At 34.7% G+C, this 16,014-nt stretch overlaps 1 protein-coding gene across 9 annotated transcripts in view; it reads right to left on the bottom strand.

Annotated features, from left to right (window-relative positions):
* Positions 1-16,014, bottom strand: part of TTK (TTK protein kinase) — a 48,651-nt gene that overhangs the window by 24,802 nt on the left and 7,835 nt on the right. For 5 of the 9 annotated variants that reach the window (XR_009738392.1, XR_009738391.1, XM_061427281.1 and 2 more), the window contains exons 9-13: positions 14,778-14,865; positions 13,621-13,741; positions 9,922-10,070; positions 3,041-3,177; positions 1,257-1,383 (exon numbers count right to left, since the gene is read on the bottom strand). Coding sequence is in view for 7 of the 9 variants with exons in the window: in XM_061427281.1 (XP_061283265.1) it covers positions 1,257-1,383; positions 3,041-3,177; positions 9,922-10,070; positions 13,621-13,741; positions 14,778-14,865 (622 nt within the window). In the remaining 2 variants the exon portion in view is untranslated. The remainder of the gene's footprint in view (positions 1-1,256; positions 1,384-3,040; positions 3,178-9,921; positions 10,071-13,620; positions 13,742-14,777; positions 14,866-16,014) is intronic. The other 4 variants (XM_061427282.1, XM_061427283.1, XM_061427285.1 and 1 more) reach the window with 4 other exon arrangements.

Here is a 16,014-nt window from a genome sequence, read left to right as displayed (position 1 = left end):
GCTTGCCTTTCAGAGTTCAGCTCAAACAAGGCCTGACATGAGTAATTCCTCAATGAATTTTCTTTGAATTAACATGATGGGCAAACCAGGCTATCTTTCTCTTTTTCTTTTTTGTAGTTTACTATACTGTTGAGTCAACCCTCAAAACACTATTACCTCTTTTAGCATAATCTACTGTCAGCTAAACTTGTTCCATTGGTTTTTAAATTGTAGTAAAATTTACATACCATAAAATGTACCATCTTAACCGTTTTAAGTGTCCTCTCTGTGGCATTGAGTACAGTCACATTGCTGTTCCAACATTACTACCATTCATCTCCAGGCCTTCTCCTCATCTCATACTGAAACCCTACACCCCTTAGAGATAACCCTCCATTCCTCTTCCTATAGCCCCTGGTTACCACTGGTTTATTTTCTGTCAGCTAATTTTTTAATCTCTTGATTTATTGAGTTCATTAATTTTTTTTTTTTGCTGTTTTTCTTAAACAATTGCTACCAACTTTTATTCTTTACCAAGCACCAGTTTCTGATCTAAGAGTTACATATATATTAACTAAGTTAATCTTCACAGTCATCCTATGGGATAGAGAGCTTTATTATCCCTATTTTATAGATGAGGAAATAGAGAATTTAATTAACTTACAAAAGGTCACATAGTTGGTAAGTAGTGAGGCCAAGAGTCAAGGCCAAGCAAACTCTCACCAAAGCCTATTCTTTCTACCAATATTAAGCTGCTTCTCAGATAGTTATTAAAAATTAATTTTAGTATTGATATCAAGAGTATCTAAATAGTTATCTTTCCAGATGCCAATACAATCGCCTCACCAGCAAAAAAGGTTTTTTTATAATATATTCTAGTAGCATCTCATATTGCTATTCTGATATTCTTAAAAACTTATATATTACTTGTATATATATTAATATATATACTTGTATATTAATCAGCTGATGAAATGAAGCTGCCCAATAACAACTGGTTTAAATAGCTGTGTGGAATGAAAAATCACCTAGATTACAAAAGAAATTTTATCTAGCTATTCAGACTAGATACTTTGGACAAGTTAATGAAAAATACTTCAGTTTCTTCAGTAACTCACCTATCAAAGTCACGAGGCACCCTTATCAGAAAATCAGTTTGGCCTAATGGGACTAAGATTGAATAAGTTTTTAACACTGTTCTTAACAAATAAATCCTGCAAAAATAAAATCTTTGATCATACCGTATCATGTACCATCATAAATAAAGCTTATCAAACCTGTAAATTCTGAAGTGGAGTAACAGGTATTTGCTGCTGTTGCTGCTGGAAATAGGCAAGTTGGCTATATGGTGTTGACAACTGACAAGCAGGTGGAAAGTCATTCTTTACCACTGGAGTTCTAAAACTGGGGAAAGATATATTTTTTAAAATTTAAAACATTTAAGCTTTAAAAACAAGATTCTTTCTGGCTTACTTCACTCTGTGGGAGAGGGAGAGGGTGGGAAGATTTGGGAGAATGGCATTGAAACATGTATAAAATCATATATGAAACGAGTCACCAGTCCAGGTTCAATGCACGATACTGCATGATTGGGGCTGGTGCACTGGGACGTGCCAGAGGGATGGTATGGGGAGGGAGGAGAGAGGAGGGTTCAGGATGGGGAACACGTGTATACCTGTGGCAGATTCATCTTGATATATGGCAAAACCAATACAATATTGTAAAGTTAAAAAATAAAATTAAATTAAAAATAAAATAAAAACAAGATTCTGACTCAGACTTTGTGTGGTGAGTATAAATGTGTTATATCAAATAGAACCCAAGTCAGTTTTCCTAATACATCTGAAATATTTATTTTAGATTGACCATCACCAGAAATTTCACTTTGGGGGTATTCTTTCTGAAAGTAATTTTTGTTCCCAGATGAGAAGTCCTTATTAAAATAAATATGATGTCATTTAAAAATACAGTTAAGAGTTATTTTACAAAATTTAGCCAAGACAAAGCTCAGTCTATCATTGATTTTATGAGTGCTTTTTAATAATAATGTTCTATGACAACCTACTAGAAATATCTGAAAGCCAATTACATGAGAGTTTGACCTTGGAACACAAAGCTGTTCAGCTCGCATTTGTGCTTTGCTTCTCTTATTCACTATTGTATCTTCAACACCAAGAATAGTGCTTGGCACAAAGGAATTCTACAAATATTTGTTGACAATAAATAACTTGATAAGAAATAACGATATCCTATTTTAGTTAGCAGTCATTCTTTAAAGTATTCTAAGTATAATAAAATGAGGTAATAAATAGCAAAATTGTATTAAACAGCTTACTTATTTAATAGAATCAGTTCTAAAACTCCAAGGCCAGTTCTAATTAGTATTCAAGATCACATTGTGAAAATGAAAAGCTGAAGACATGAACTTCAGTTATCCTCTAAGACATTAAAACTATATTAAAAATATAGCCACTAGTTGAAGGATATCACATGCCATATCCCCTCTTTGCTTTCTTAGAAATGCCATTGATTTGCTTTTCAACATGCCTTATGTCTTCTGTCAATCAGCACTGATCAGCTTCTTCACTCATTCCTCACTAGCAGCCACTCCAATCTTGAACAAACCCAGAACTATGTGAGATATGCTACCAACCTCTCTCACACTCCAATTAACACCTCCTTTGCTATAATATGCATCCACCCTTTATCTACTGTAAGAATGCTAATCTTTAAAGTCTCTCAATTACAGAGATATACAAGTGGCAGTGCTTGATTAACAAGAATTTTTGCATACTCAAACTATTTAAAGGTACTGCCTAGAGACCTATAGATATAAAAAGCATATACACAGAGTAGGTACAGATTACAATGACAGAGACTTTCATAACAATCCTTAAAAATACATTGTGGCTACCTTCCCTTCCTTTACAGATGAAAAAACTGATGATGAGAAAAATAACATGAATTTAGAAAGTCTTTCAGGTAACAGAGCAGGATTCACCTCCAGATCTGTTTGCCCCAAAGCACATGTTGTACCAAGCTAAGAACCAAAAGGAATTACCAGCTCATGTAATCATCTAAGGCACTGTTGCTGGGTGTCTTACAAATAGATTTTGGATCAATCCATTTAGGTGTTGATATTGGTGGTGACTGCTTTGAAACGGAAAAGGCAGGTTGCTCAAAAGTGGTTTGTTTCTGCTAAACCAAAATAAAAAACATCATGATTTCGGGTTTTTTAATTAGTCACTTGTTCAACAATTTCACAAATATTAAACTTCTAAAAGAAAATTAAAATATGAAATACAAAAATATGCTAAAATAAGTAGATGTATGTATTATAGGCTTTCAATAACTTTTCAGTTAAAGCTCTTTCACTCTAAATTTTGAAGCTTGTTATACTTTCCTCAAAGAGATTGCAATTAGAGGGAAGGCACACAGCAGTGTTGAACAAACAGGATCTAAATATTTACTGTCACTAGCATTGGACTTGTATAATCTAGATATTAATAAGTGTTCTGTGCTTCAGAAAACCAGTCTTTACAAATAGAATCATCCCCTACTTTTATGTTTGGAGGGAAAATGATCAAATACTAATTATTTAGCAACGTTTGAAATGGCAAACACCTATCTAGTGTTCTTCTCCCTTGTAAAAGACATATAGCTTACAAAATTTATCTCATACAAATTCCAAAGCAATGATGAATGAACATCCGCTACAGCGGAGACTGACAAAGTACAACCTGTAGGTTGAATTCGGGCTGTTGTTTGTTTTTATAAATAAAGTTTTATTGGAACACAGCAAAGCCCATTTGTTTACATATTGCCTGTGGTTGTTTTCATGCAATAATGGCAGAGTTCAAAAGCTACAACAGTGACCATCTGCCTCACAAAGGTTTTACAGAAAATCTTGCCAACTCCTGCAAATCACATTTTGTTTGAACACTATTAGTAACTGATTGCTCACTATCTCTACTTTAATTTGGGGACAGCTTTAGTTATTAGTAAGTATTCACTGATATCTAGATTAAATCAGCTTCTATAATTTCAATCCACTGGGTCCACATTATACTCTGGATATCCACAATGGATAAATCTAAACTATTTTCTACTTTTCAGTCTTTTGTGTTTTTGGCCACTATACCTCTTTTCCCAGATAAATTTTCCATTTAAGATTTCCTTATATATATATACACATCAGATCAGATCAGTTGCTCAGTCGTGTCTGACCCTTTGCGACCCCATGAATCACAGCACGCCAGGCCTCCCTGTCCATCACCAACTCCCAGAGTTGACTGAGACTCACGTCCATCGAGTCAGTGATGCCATCCAGCCATCTCATCCTCTGGCGTCCCCTTCTCCTCCTGCCCCCAATCCCATATACACACACACACATATATATGTATATATATGTATATATATATATATATATATATATATATATATATATGCATACGTGTGTGTGTGTGTGTGTACACACACACACATATTTGGATTAGTAGCCAGAATGGTATTGAGAAAATGTGGTAGCAAGATTATTTAGTAACGAAAGTGGAAAGGTTATACTCACAGACCATAGATTTAGATGTTTGCATTTGAGATTTTGGAGATCAGAATTGAGGGCACAGGAATGGGTAGCTAAGGTGAAATTAACAAAGTAGGCATGAAAGAGGAAGAAGTTATGAATTTGGAGGCCAGGTGTAGGACTAGTGATACATAGGGGTACAGAAGCTAACAAAAAACAATGACAGTTGTTGGGTTGAAGTTGAAAGAAGTGATCCAGAGCCTAATATTTTCAGAGAATGATGGGGAGTCATGAGGATGTTCAGAGATAATGACAATGAGCAATTGCAGGACAGCACATCCCAAAAGAAGGCACCTCAGAAGGGTAGGGTTTGGGGACTTCCCCGGGTGGCCCAGTGGCTAAGACTCCACGCTTCCACTGCACAGGGCACAGGCTTGATCCCAGGTCAGGGAATTAAAATCTTGCATGCAGCACACACCACCAAAAGAAAAGTACAGGATTTTTACAAGGGAAGAAATGGTCTGGACATAGCTAGGGGGAGCTTATAGCTATAAGGTAAGTGAAGCAAAGAGAAAGTAGCTCAGTCGTGTCCTACTCTGCGACCCCATGGAATTCTCCAGGCCAGAATACTGGAGTGGGTAACCATTTCCTTCTCCAGGGGATCTTCCCAACCCAGGGATCGAACCAAAGTCTACCGCGTTGTAGGCAGATTCTTTGTCAGTTGAGCCACCACGGAAGCTCAAGAATACTGGAGTGGGTAACCTATCTCTTCTCCAGGGGATCTTCCCAACCCAGGATTGAACTGGGGTCTCCTGCATTGCAGGCAGATTCTTTACAAAAAACTGCCTAGTCTTTTCTTTTTCACCTAAGTGTACACTTCTGTGGTTTTTAATATATTCATGAGTATGCAATTGTCACCACGATTTAAATTACAGAACATTTTCATTATTCTACGAAGAAATTCTGTATTAGCCATTACCCCCAATCTCTACTCCTCCTGGACTCTGGCATCCACCTGCCTACTTTTTGTCTCTGTGGATTTACCAATCCCAGGCATTTCTTATAAAGGAGATCACAAAATATATGGCCTTTTGTGACAGGTTTCTATCACTTACCATGTAGTAGCATTTATCAACACTTCACTACTTTTTAAAAAATGTTTTTCTTTTAAGACCAAAGACATTTTTGCATTGGGGTATAGCCGATTAGCAATGTTGTGGTAGTTTCAGGTGAACAGCAAAAGGACTCAGTCATATACATACATGTATCCGTTCTCCCCCAAACTCCCATTCCATCCAGGATGACACATAACACTGAGCAGAGTTCTATGTGCTATACAATAGGTCTTTGTTGGTTATCCATTTTACATATAGCAGTTTTTACATGACCTTCCCAAAGTTCACTAGTTTTTACTGTTGAATAATAAAATGAAATAAAATCAGAATACCACATTTTGTTTATTCACTCACCAGTTGATGGCTATTTGGGTTAACAATTGTGAATAATGCTGCTATGAACATTCACATACAAGCTTTTTTGCAGATATATATTTTCTTGAGTATATATCTAGGAATAGAATTGTTGAATTATACAGTAACTGTTTGCTACACATTCTGAGGAACTGCCATACCATTTTTCAAGAGACTGCATCAGTTTAGCTCCTCAGCAACAGTGTATGAGGGTTCCAATTTATCCACATTTTCAACAACACTTACTATTGTCTCTTTTTAATTACAGCCATCTTGGTGTGGGTGAAATAGCACCTCATTGTGGTTTTAGTTTGAATCTCCCTAATGACAAATAGTTTTAAGTCCTTTCACCATTCTATTAGTTTATAACTTTTAAAAAGAAAAATACAGGAGATGCTGATTGTCCATAATTCAACCTCTCAGGATTCTTCTCATTTAACATTTATTATCCACTCCATTACTTAGATAAACAGTTCTCAACGAGTGACCCAGAAATAGCAGAAAGTTTGCCAGTTTCCCCAAGATATTTGCAGGGAGTCTGAGAGGTTAAAACTATTTTCATAATCATACTAAGACATTATTTGCCTTTTTCACTTTCATTCTTTCATGAATATAAAGTTTTCCCAAGGCATGTGATAGTGAAACAGACTGGATACAAAAGCAGATACAAGAAATCTAGCCCTCTAATGCCAACCATTAAAAAAAATTGTAAAGACTATAAAACAAATATCACTCTCCTCACTGTAATTAGTTTGTTTTGAAAAATATTTATTTTTCAGAAGAAACATATCTCAACATAACAAAGCCACGTATGACAAGCGCACAGCTGACATCATACTCAACAGTGAAAAGATGAAAGCTTTCCCTCTGAAATCAGGAACAAGACAAGGATGCCCACTCCTGCCACTGTTACTTAAAATGGTATTGGAAATTCTAGCCACAGCAAGTAGACAAGAAGCTGAAATAAAAGGTATCAGAATTGAAAAGGAAAGAGTAAAACTGTCACTATCTGCAGATGACATATTATATGCAGAAATCCCTAAAGATGCCACACACACACACACACGAAAAGAACCTGTTAGAAAAAATTAACAAATTCAGTAAAGTTGCAGGAAACAAAATCAATATACAAAAATCTGTTACATTTCTATACCTTGATAATAAACTATCAGAAAGGGAAATTAAGAAAACAATCCCATCAAAAATAATAAAGTACCAAGGAACAAATTTAACCAAGTAAGTGAAACACTAGTATACTGAAAACTAAGACACTGATGTCTTCTTCTTAAACTGAAGACACAAATAAATGGAAAGATATTTTGTGCTCACTGATTGGAAGAATATTGCTAAAATGACCATATTACCCAAAGCAATCTATAGATACAATGCAATCCCTATCAAAATTCCTATGGCATTTTTCACAGAAATAGAACAATCTTAAAATTTGTATAGAATCACAAAAGTTTGGAATACCCAAAGCAATCTTGAAAAAGAACAAAGCTGGAGGAACCACACTCCCTAATTTCAAACCGTATTACAAAGTTACAGTATTTAAGACAATCTGATATTTGCAAGAAACAGACATAGATCAATGGTCTTCAGAAAACTGGATAGCCACTTGGAAAACAATGAAACTGGACTACTTTCTCACACTACACACAAAAATTAACTCAAAATGAATTAAAGACTTGAATGTAAGACCTTAAAACATTAAACCTTCTAGAAGAAAATTTGGGTATTGGTAATGAATTTTTGGATCAGACACCAAATGTAAAGACAAAAACAAAGATAAATAAATAGGACTACATCAAACTAGAAAGCTGCACAGCAAAGGAAACCATCAATGAAATAAAAAAGACAATCTATGAAATGGGAGAAAATATTTGCAAACCACATATCCATTAAGAGGTTAATATCCAAAATACACAAGGAATTCATTATCAAAAAATCAAATAAAAATTAAAAACAAAAACAACTTAAAAATGGAAAAGGACTTGATTAGATATTTTTTCCATATAAGACATATAAATAAATATCCAATGGATATGAAAAGAAGTTCAACATCACCAATCATCAGGGAAATGTAAATCAAAACCACAATGATGTATCACCCCATACCTGTCAGAATGCCTATTATCATAAAGATAAGAAATAACAAGTGTTGCCAAGGATGTGGAAAAAAATGGAAGTCTTGTGCAGGGTTGGTGAAAATGTATATTAGTGTAGCCACTGTGGAAACTAGTATGGAAGATCTTCAAAAAATTAAAAACAGAACTACCATATGACCTAGCACTTCTAGGTATTTATCCAAAGAAAAGGAAAACACTAACTTGAAAGATGTCTGTACTCTCATGTTCATAGCAGCAGTATTTATGAGAGCCAAGAAACAGAAACAATCTAAATATTCATTGATGGCTGAGGGGATAAAGAAAATATGGTACAGATATACAATGGACTATTATTCAGCCATAAAAGGTATGAAATCTTGCCATTTGTGACAACACAGATGGATCTTGAGGACATCATACTAAGTGAAATAGCCAGAGAAAGACAAATACTGCATTATATCACTTAGATGTAAAATCTGGAGGGGAGAAAAAGCAAAAGACCAAGGTCACAGATAGTTTGGGGCTTGCCAAGGGGTGTGGGTGGGAGGAGTGGAGATGGATAAAGAGGATCAAAGGTACAAGCTTCCAGTTACAAAATAAATCAGTCATTGGAACGTAATGGACAATGTGGTGACTATAATTAATAATACTGTATTGCACATTTGAAAGTTGCTAAGTGAGTAGATCTTTAAAATTCTCATCTGAAGAAAAAAATGTGTAATTAGGTATGGTGATGAATGCTAACTAGACTTATTGTGGTGATCATTTTGCAATATAGTTGATTCTTGAACAGCTCAGAGGTTAGGGGCACTGACTACCCACAAAGTCAAAAATTCACATATTACTTTACAGTTGGAGTTCTGTATCCACTGTTCCACATCCTCAGAGTCAACCAACAGAAAATCATATAGTACTATATGTACATATGTACTGGAAAAAAATCCATGCATAAGTTCCCACACAGTTCAAACCCATGTTGTGCAAGGGTCAACTGTATATACAAATATCAAATCATAATGTCATATACCTAAAACTAATATATATTATACCTCAATAAAACAAAATACTTTTTTCATAACAGTATTATTTACATGTAATCTGCTTATTATTGATATTTTTAATAAATTAGCAAATACTTTAAAAATTTATTGGTTTTACTTTCTAATATAGCAAAAAGAGATCAACATAGCCTACATAAACCAAAGTTCTCTAGGGGCTTCAATAATTAAGAATATAAAAGAGGATTCCCAAGACGGAAATATTTGAGAACTGCTGAGTGAGACTACAATTAAAAATTAATTGTAAGGAGAGTATGACCAAGGACTATATTCAGATGTATCTCTCTAACAGATCCTTTCTTCTGAAATAGACCCCAGCCATGGGGAATGATCATTCAACTTGTTATGAATTCACATTATCTAGTCTGTATTTTTCTATTTTATCCATGAGGTTTCTGTTGCAATTACTTAGTTCTGCTTTTATAGTTCAAAAACAGGCAAAGACAGTAAGTAAATAAATGGACATAGCTGTGTTCCCAAAAAGTGTTGTTTACATTCAGGCTGGGAACGAGATTTGGCTCCTAGGCTGTAGTTTGCTGACCTCTGCACCAGTCTACCAGCAATCTAGAAATACTATTGAAAGCAGAAAAGAATTCAGCTTGATATATACTGTTACTAAACTAAACCTATTGTTTAGTTTGTTACTGATCATTGTTTTGTGAATTTAAAACACACACACACATACTTCTGAGCAAACTACTCCACTAAAGAATACAAGAAGAAAACACTTAACATGATCATCACATTATAAAAAATGCTACACTTGATGTGGAAAAGAAAGTTACCTCTGTATCAATTTTGGGGATTACCTCTGGAATCTGCCACTGACTGGAAAATGCAGCAGCATTCTGGTTTGCACATTCAGACTTTCTCTTTGATTGCCGTTGTTTCAGTTCACTTTCTGGAACCTTTAGTTCTTGATGTTCTTTAGTTTCTGCAATTGCATTTATTGTTGTCATTAATGGGCAAGAATATTGGATAATAACAAAATTAAACCTAAACAACAGAACATGTTACAAATTCTATTAGCGTTTTGCTCTTAAAAACAGAAATTATAAGCTTTACCCAGCTACTGACAATTTGCTTTTAGCAAATCAATTTTACAAAGCTGCAACAGCCATCTTCCTAGGTTGTTATCTAGAGCTTTATCAGAGACTATTCTCAGTTTAAATACTTCTGTTTTTTACCAGAAAACAAAGAAATAAATATGCAAAAGTCCAAAAACATATATCATAAAGTCTCACTAATAAAAGCCAGTTCACCACTTTTCATAGATCTAGTTTTTTTAACAAAAATTTTACCTTAAGTTAGCCTGTAATTTACTATCTTAAGGGTCTCTGAACAAGACAGACTCAACAATATTGACTGTTTTATGAGTGTCACTATTCCATCCCTATCATTACAAATGCAAAAATTCTAAATAAAATATTTGCAAGTGATATACAAAAGGTACAATAAATTATGACCAAGCTGTGTTTATTCCTAAATGTAAAGTTTGCCTAACACTGAAAATTAATTTGGCATAATAATAAAAAAAGTACGTGACCGACTCAATAAACACAGAAAAGGTATCTCATAAAATTCAACATCCAGTCACAAAAAAACTGTTAACCTCAATCTGTTTTGATATATGATAAAAAAACAGCTTTAAGACTCTAAGCTAGTTATTATACAAGGGTAAAACAGTGAAAGTGTCTCTCTAAGGAATGAACAAAAATGCTACTTATCAATTCTTTCTATTCACCATTATTCTAGAGGTTGTAAGTGCAACACAGCAAAGAAATTAAAGTAAAAGGATTGGAAGAAAGAAAATGTTATATATTTTCAAACAACATGAAAGAACTCATAGGCAAATACTAGATGTAAACAGTGATTTTAGCAATGTCTCTATAAACGAGAACAATAGTTAAAAATCAGTTGTATGGAGAAGGAAATGGCAATCCACTCCAGCACTCTTGCCTGGAAAATCCCATGGACGGAAGGGCCTGAGAGGCTACAGTTCATGGGGTCGCACAGAGTCGGACACGACTGAGCAACTTCACTTCACTTCAATGGTATTAGAAGGTGGAGTGTATGGGAGGGGCCTAGGTCATAAGGGTGGAGTCCTCACGAATGTGATTAGCGCCTTATTTAAGAGGGTCCAGAGAGATACTCTGCCCCTTCTGCCAAGTGAGGACATAGTGAAAAGTTGCCATTTAAGATCCAGGAAGTGGACTTCAGGAGACACCAAATCTGCTGGTGCCTTGATCTTGGATAAACCTGCTTCTAGGACTGTGAAAAATAAATGTTTGCTGTTTATAAAAAAAAAAAAAAAATCAGTTGTAGTTTTATATACTAGCAACAAAGAAGCAAAGGATAATTTTTTTTAAAGATCTCCTCATTGTATTATCAAAAATATCAAATATCTAGGTATATTTCTAGCAAAAGAAATGCAAAATCTCTATACAGAAAATAATTTTTTCAATAATGTTTTAAAGACTACTTAAATGAATGAAGGGGTATGCTAGGTTAGAGGACTAGAAAATTTATTTGTTAAGATGTCAACTTGTCCCACTAGGACTCAAACAAAATACCATTAAAAAAAAAAGAAAAAAGGAATCTGACAGATTCTAACATTTATATGGAAATCCAAAAGGCTTAGAATAACTAAAATAGTCTGTAACAAAGAAACAAGTTGGAAGATTTGCACTGACAGATATGAAGACTGACTTCAGTAATTAAGACAGAATTAGCACAAAGTCATAAAAGGACTATGGAACAGAGAACTATCCAAAAACCAGACATCACAAACAGACTCATCTAACTTATAACAATTCACTGAGGGGAAAAAAGGGTCTTTTCAATAAATGCTGTTGGAGTCTACTAGATATCCACATGGAGAAGAAAAACATGAATCCTGCCACTTCATCTTAACCATACATAAATATTAAATTCAAGTAGAATAGAAATCTAAATGTTAAAGGTAAAATGATACCTTCCAAAACATATAGAAATATCTTTATGATCTTGGAGTAGGAAGATTTGTTAAAAGACAAAGAAAACACTCACCACAAAGGAAAAGACTGAAAAATTAAAATGCATGATAATTTAAAATTTAATCAAGTCTCCACCACATTATGGGAGAAGTTATTTGTAACACATGTACCCAACAAAAGAACTGTATATAGACCAAAAAAATCATTGAGGAAAATAAAGGACACTCAATAGAAAAATTGGTGATACTTGAACAAACACTTGAGAAGATACCCAAATGGCCAATAAACACAAAGAGGCATTCAACATCATTAGACAACAGGAAAATGCAAATTAAAACCACAATGAACTATTACTTAGCAGAATCAGAATGTGTAACATTAAAAACCAACAATAAAATGATTGGGAAGAATATGGAGTAAAAGCCAATATAAGTGCTGGTTAAACACAACACTTTGGAAAACTGCTTGGTACTATCGATGAGCTGAATGTATACAATTGCTGTGAACCTGACCACCCCACCCTGAATATACTTGACAGAAATGCACGTGAAAGAAATGATATGTCATTTGGCTGTATTCTTATGCTTTGGGTAGTTTTCTGATTGCAAATTTTACTACATAATAAAATACCATTAACATAGTGTGGGTACTCAGTAAGCATTCACTTATTTGGAGAAGGCAATAGCACCCCACTCCAGTACTCTTGCCTGGAAAATCCCATGGACGGAGGAACCTGATAGGCTGCAGTCCATGGGGTCTCGAAGAGTCGGACATGACTGAGCGACTTCACTTTCACTTTCACTTAGCATTAAATTAGGTGCCAGATCAGTACTATAAACAAGTATTTTTGGTAAAGATGCTTTTTCAGTCATATCAGTTTGTAATAGATGCCATGAAAACATAAAATAAAATCATTTCCTCCAAATATCAGGAAAAGAAATCTATAGTTGGTCCTTTATATCCACAGGTTCCACAGAACTGACTATACTACATCATTTTATATAAAGGACTTGAGCATTCTAGGATCTGAGCATCTGGGGGGGATCCTGGAAACAATTCCCTGCAGGTATCAGGGAACGCTGATGGTCCCAATCAACATAATGGCATCCCAGTTTTCAGGGTTTCATGGGACTTTCAGGGCTAAAACCTGTCTCATTCATTTATATGCTCTTAGAATATCCACCATAGTACACATATAGTGGAAAAGCAAATGTTTGACAAAAGAGGAAAGAAAAGACTTGTCATATAAATACAACTTTCCCAAATACTTCTCAAGCCAACTGAGAAAATTAACTCAATGCCATTGAATTTTCCCTCTATTCTCTTACACACCTTTTAGGCAAATCCTCTGCTATAGAATTGAATACTTTTCATATACTTTATACAATTTAACTGAAACACAAGATAAAGGGACCTACTCTTCCATGTCAATTTTTAGGGGGCTGGTCAACTTTCACAAGTAACAAAGTGGTTCTTAATTAAAGAGGTAGTCTATTTTGTCACTCTTACCTTCTAATTTTGTTAGAAAACTTGATTCACTTTTATTCTTCAGGGTTACTGAATCAGTAATAAGTTCAGAACTCTTCTCATCTGACATCACAGGTTCCTTGGAACGAACATTTTGAACAGACTACATACAGTAAGATTTTATTTTGATGTAATATAAGACAAAGTCTTAAAAACAGAAGTAGTACTAATCTTAGTGTTCAATATACTAGAGTCTCATCTATATGAAAAGACTGCTAGGAAAATAATTCTATGTAGACTCACAAGCAAAAATAACTTCTTGAATTATTGACTAGAGCAATGGGAATGGCCATAATGATAGATTTGGCCAATTTGCTTTCAGTAGACATATTATCAAATGATAAGGCATATTCACTTAAAAAGAGAGGTTAGAAAGCTTAAATTCAACATAAAACATGCTTCACTATTTTGTTACTATATCATTTTATCACCAAAAATAACAACATTGGTCAAAATTAAGATTTATAGAAGTCTAAGACAGTGCTTATTCTAAATCCCAAAAGTAAACTCCTGACACAACTATGTGCTATTCCCTAAGATAGCTGTAAATTAGTTAAACTCATTTAAAAGGATACATCACGAAAGAGAGAGAGAAATTACAAAAAATGTAAAACTGAAAAGACCCACATTATGATGCCAAGGGTCTAAATGAACTTCAATAAGAACAGTATAACCCCTAAAAATCAGTGCATCAGGGACTAAAGCTACTTCCTGTCTTGGAAGTTCACATGTCTGCCATATCAGGATGTCAGGATTGAGTATCTTAAAGCCCTCACCTCTGCCCCACCACAAAGACACCCTCTCATTTTTGTCTAATTTGCTCTGTCAGATCATATGATTCAACACACCAAGAAACAAAAGCTTGCCCCATTATTCCCAAACCCAGGCCAACTAACCTGCTTAAACACTATATAATAAATAGTACTTCAACAGAAGACGGTCATTCCTTGCCCTCCCACTTCCACTGAGGAGAAACAGTTTAGGACTTCTGTATCACTTCCCATTAGTGGCCCGACCTCTCCTGGGGTTTTAGGAACACTGTTGGAGATACATAAACCATGGATCCCTTCCCCAGAAAAAGCTCCATGAACCCTGGTCAGGAACCCTTGCTCCAGACAAAGATTTGAAAATGGAAAAACCTTTAAATGTCTCAATTCGCTGGAATCATTTCCACTTGATTTACATCCAGGTGTGATTGTATCTCGGCACTCTGACCCAGAGATATGTCTGTTACCATGAAACAAAACAATTGTTTAATTTGAAATCAATCATTTCAGGGTATTCAGGGTATTATCTTTTTCATTTTATTATTATTATTTTTTAGAATTAGCAAAGTCATTTAATCTTTTTCATTTTAAAGTTAGGTTAAAGCTGAAATCAAGGCATGAATATGGGAAAGAATAAGGAAACAGCAGTGTGTAGATTAAACTACATTTCAGGTTGTAAATAGCTTTAAGGATAAGAACTAGTGTGTAGACCCTCCTATGGGCCTCCACAGTGCCTAGCTCAGTGTATCAATACAAGCACCAAGAAAATGGCTGTTTTTGTTCTTATTTTTTTTTGGAGTGGAGAAAGTTTCCTTTAATCTTGAGCTAGTACTTGAAGATAACCAGAAAATAGCCACCTCATAAGATTTTTAGAGCTTAACCTTGACATCCAAAATGCTCTTTAATATCAATATTCAGTCAAACCTTAAGTATAATAAGCATTTAAGTAAAGAAGACACCAGCTAAAAACAATGTTTTATCTCTATAAGTTTACTGGCAAAATGATTCTGTGGAATCCAGGAGTCTTTTCCATTAGAAATAATGTTATGAACAGTGGTTAGAGTTAAAAATACACCAGAAAAATGAAGACCCTTAGCTAAGCTGGATTATGAGATTCTCATTTTTCAAACTGAAGGAAGGAGAACACTTCAGATGTGGTGGACAATATTTCATCTCTACCTACCCTGCCCCACTTCTTAAAGCCCTAGGCTCAGAAGCAAATGAGTGAGTTAATCATTTTTCCTACCAATAGCTGCTTTTTCCTTGAACTAGCTGCAAAGAAAATTGTTTTCAGACTTCCCACCCCCAATGGACACTTACACACACACTAGAGTGTCTTACCATAGAGGCTACCATAAGCGATTCAAACGTCATGAGTTTTTACTGCTGGGCTAGTCTGTGCATAGTCCTGTAAGCTTCATATTAACAATACTTTTTCTTCTATGTCTCCTAACTTTTAAACAGTTGCTCTAATGAATATTTTTAATGAGAAAAAAAGCAAAATAAAGTCGTATTTCCCACTCGTTCCTCATTCTAAATAAAAATGTACTCGTAACCACTTTTATGTAGTAAGAGACTTTATAATCATTTTGCCATCAGTCTTCAAGTT

This window comes from Bos javanicus, chromosome 9 (assembly GCF_032452875.1).
Source record: "Bos javanicus breed banteng chromosome 9, ARS-OSU_banteng_1.0, whole genome shotgun sequence".
Taxonomy (NCBI): domain Eukaryota; kingdom Metazoa; phylum Chordata; class Mammalia; order Artiodactyla; family Bovidae; genus Bos; species Bos javanicus.
This window is presented reverse-complemented; position numbering and strand designations above follow the sequence as displayed.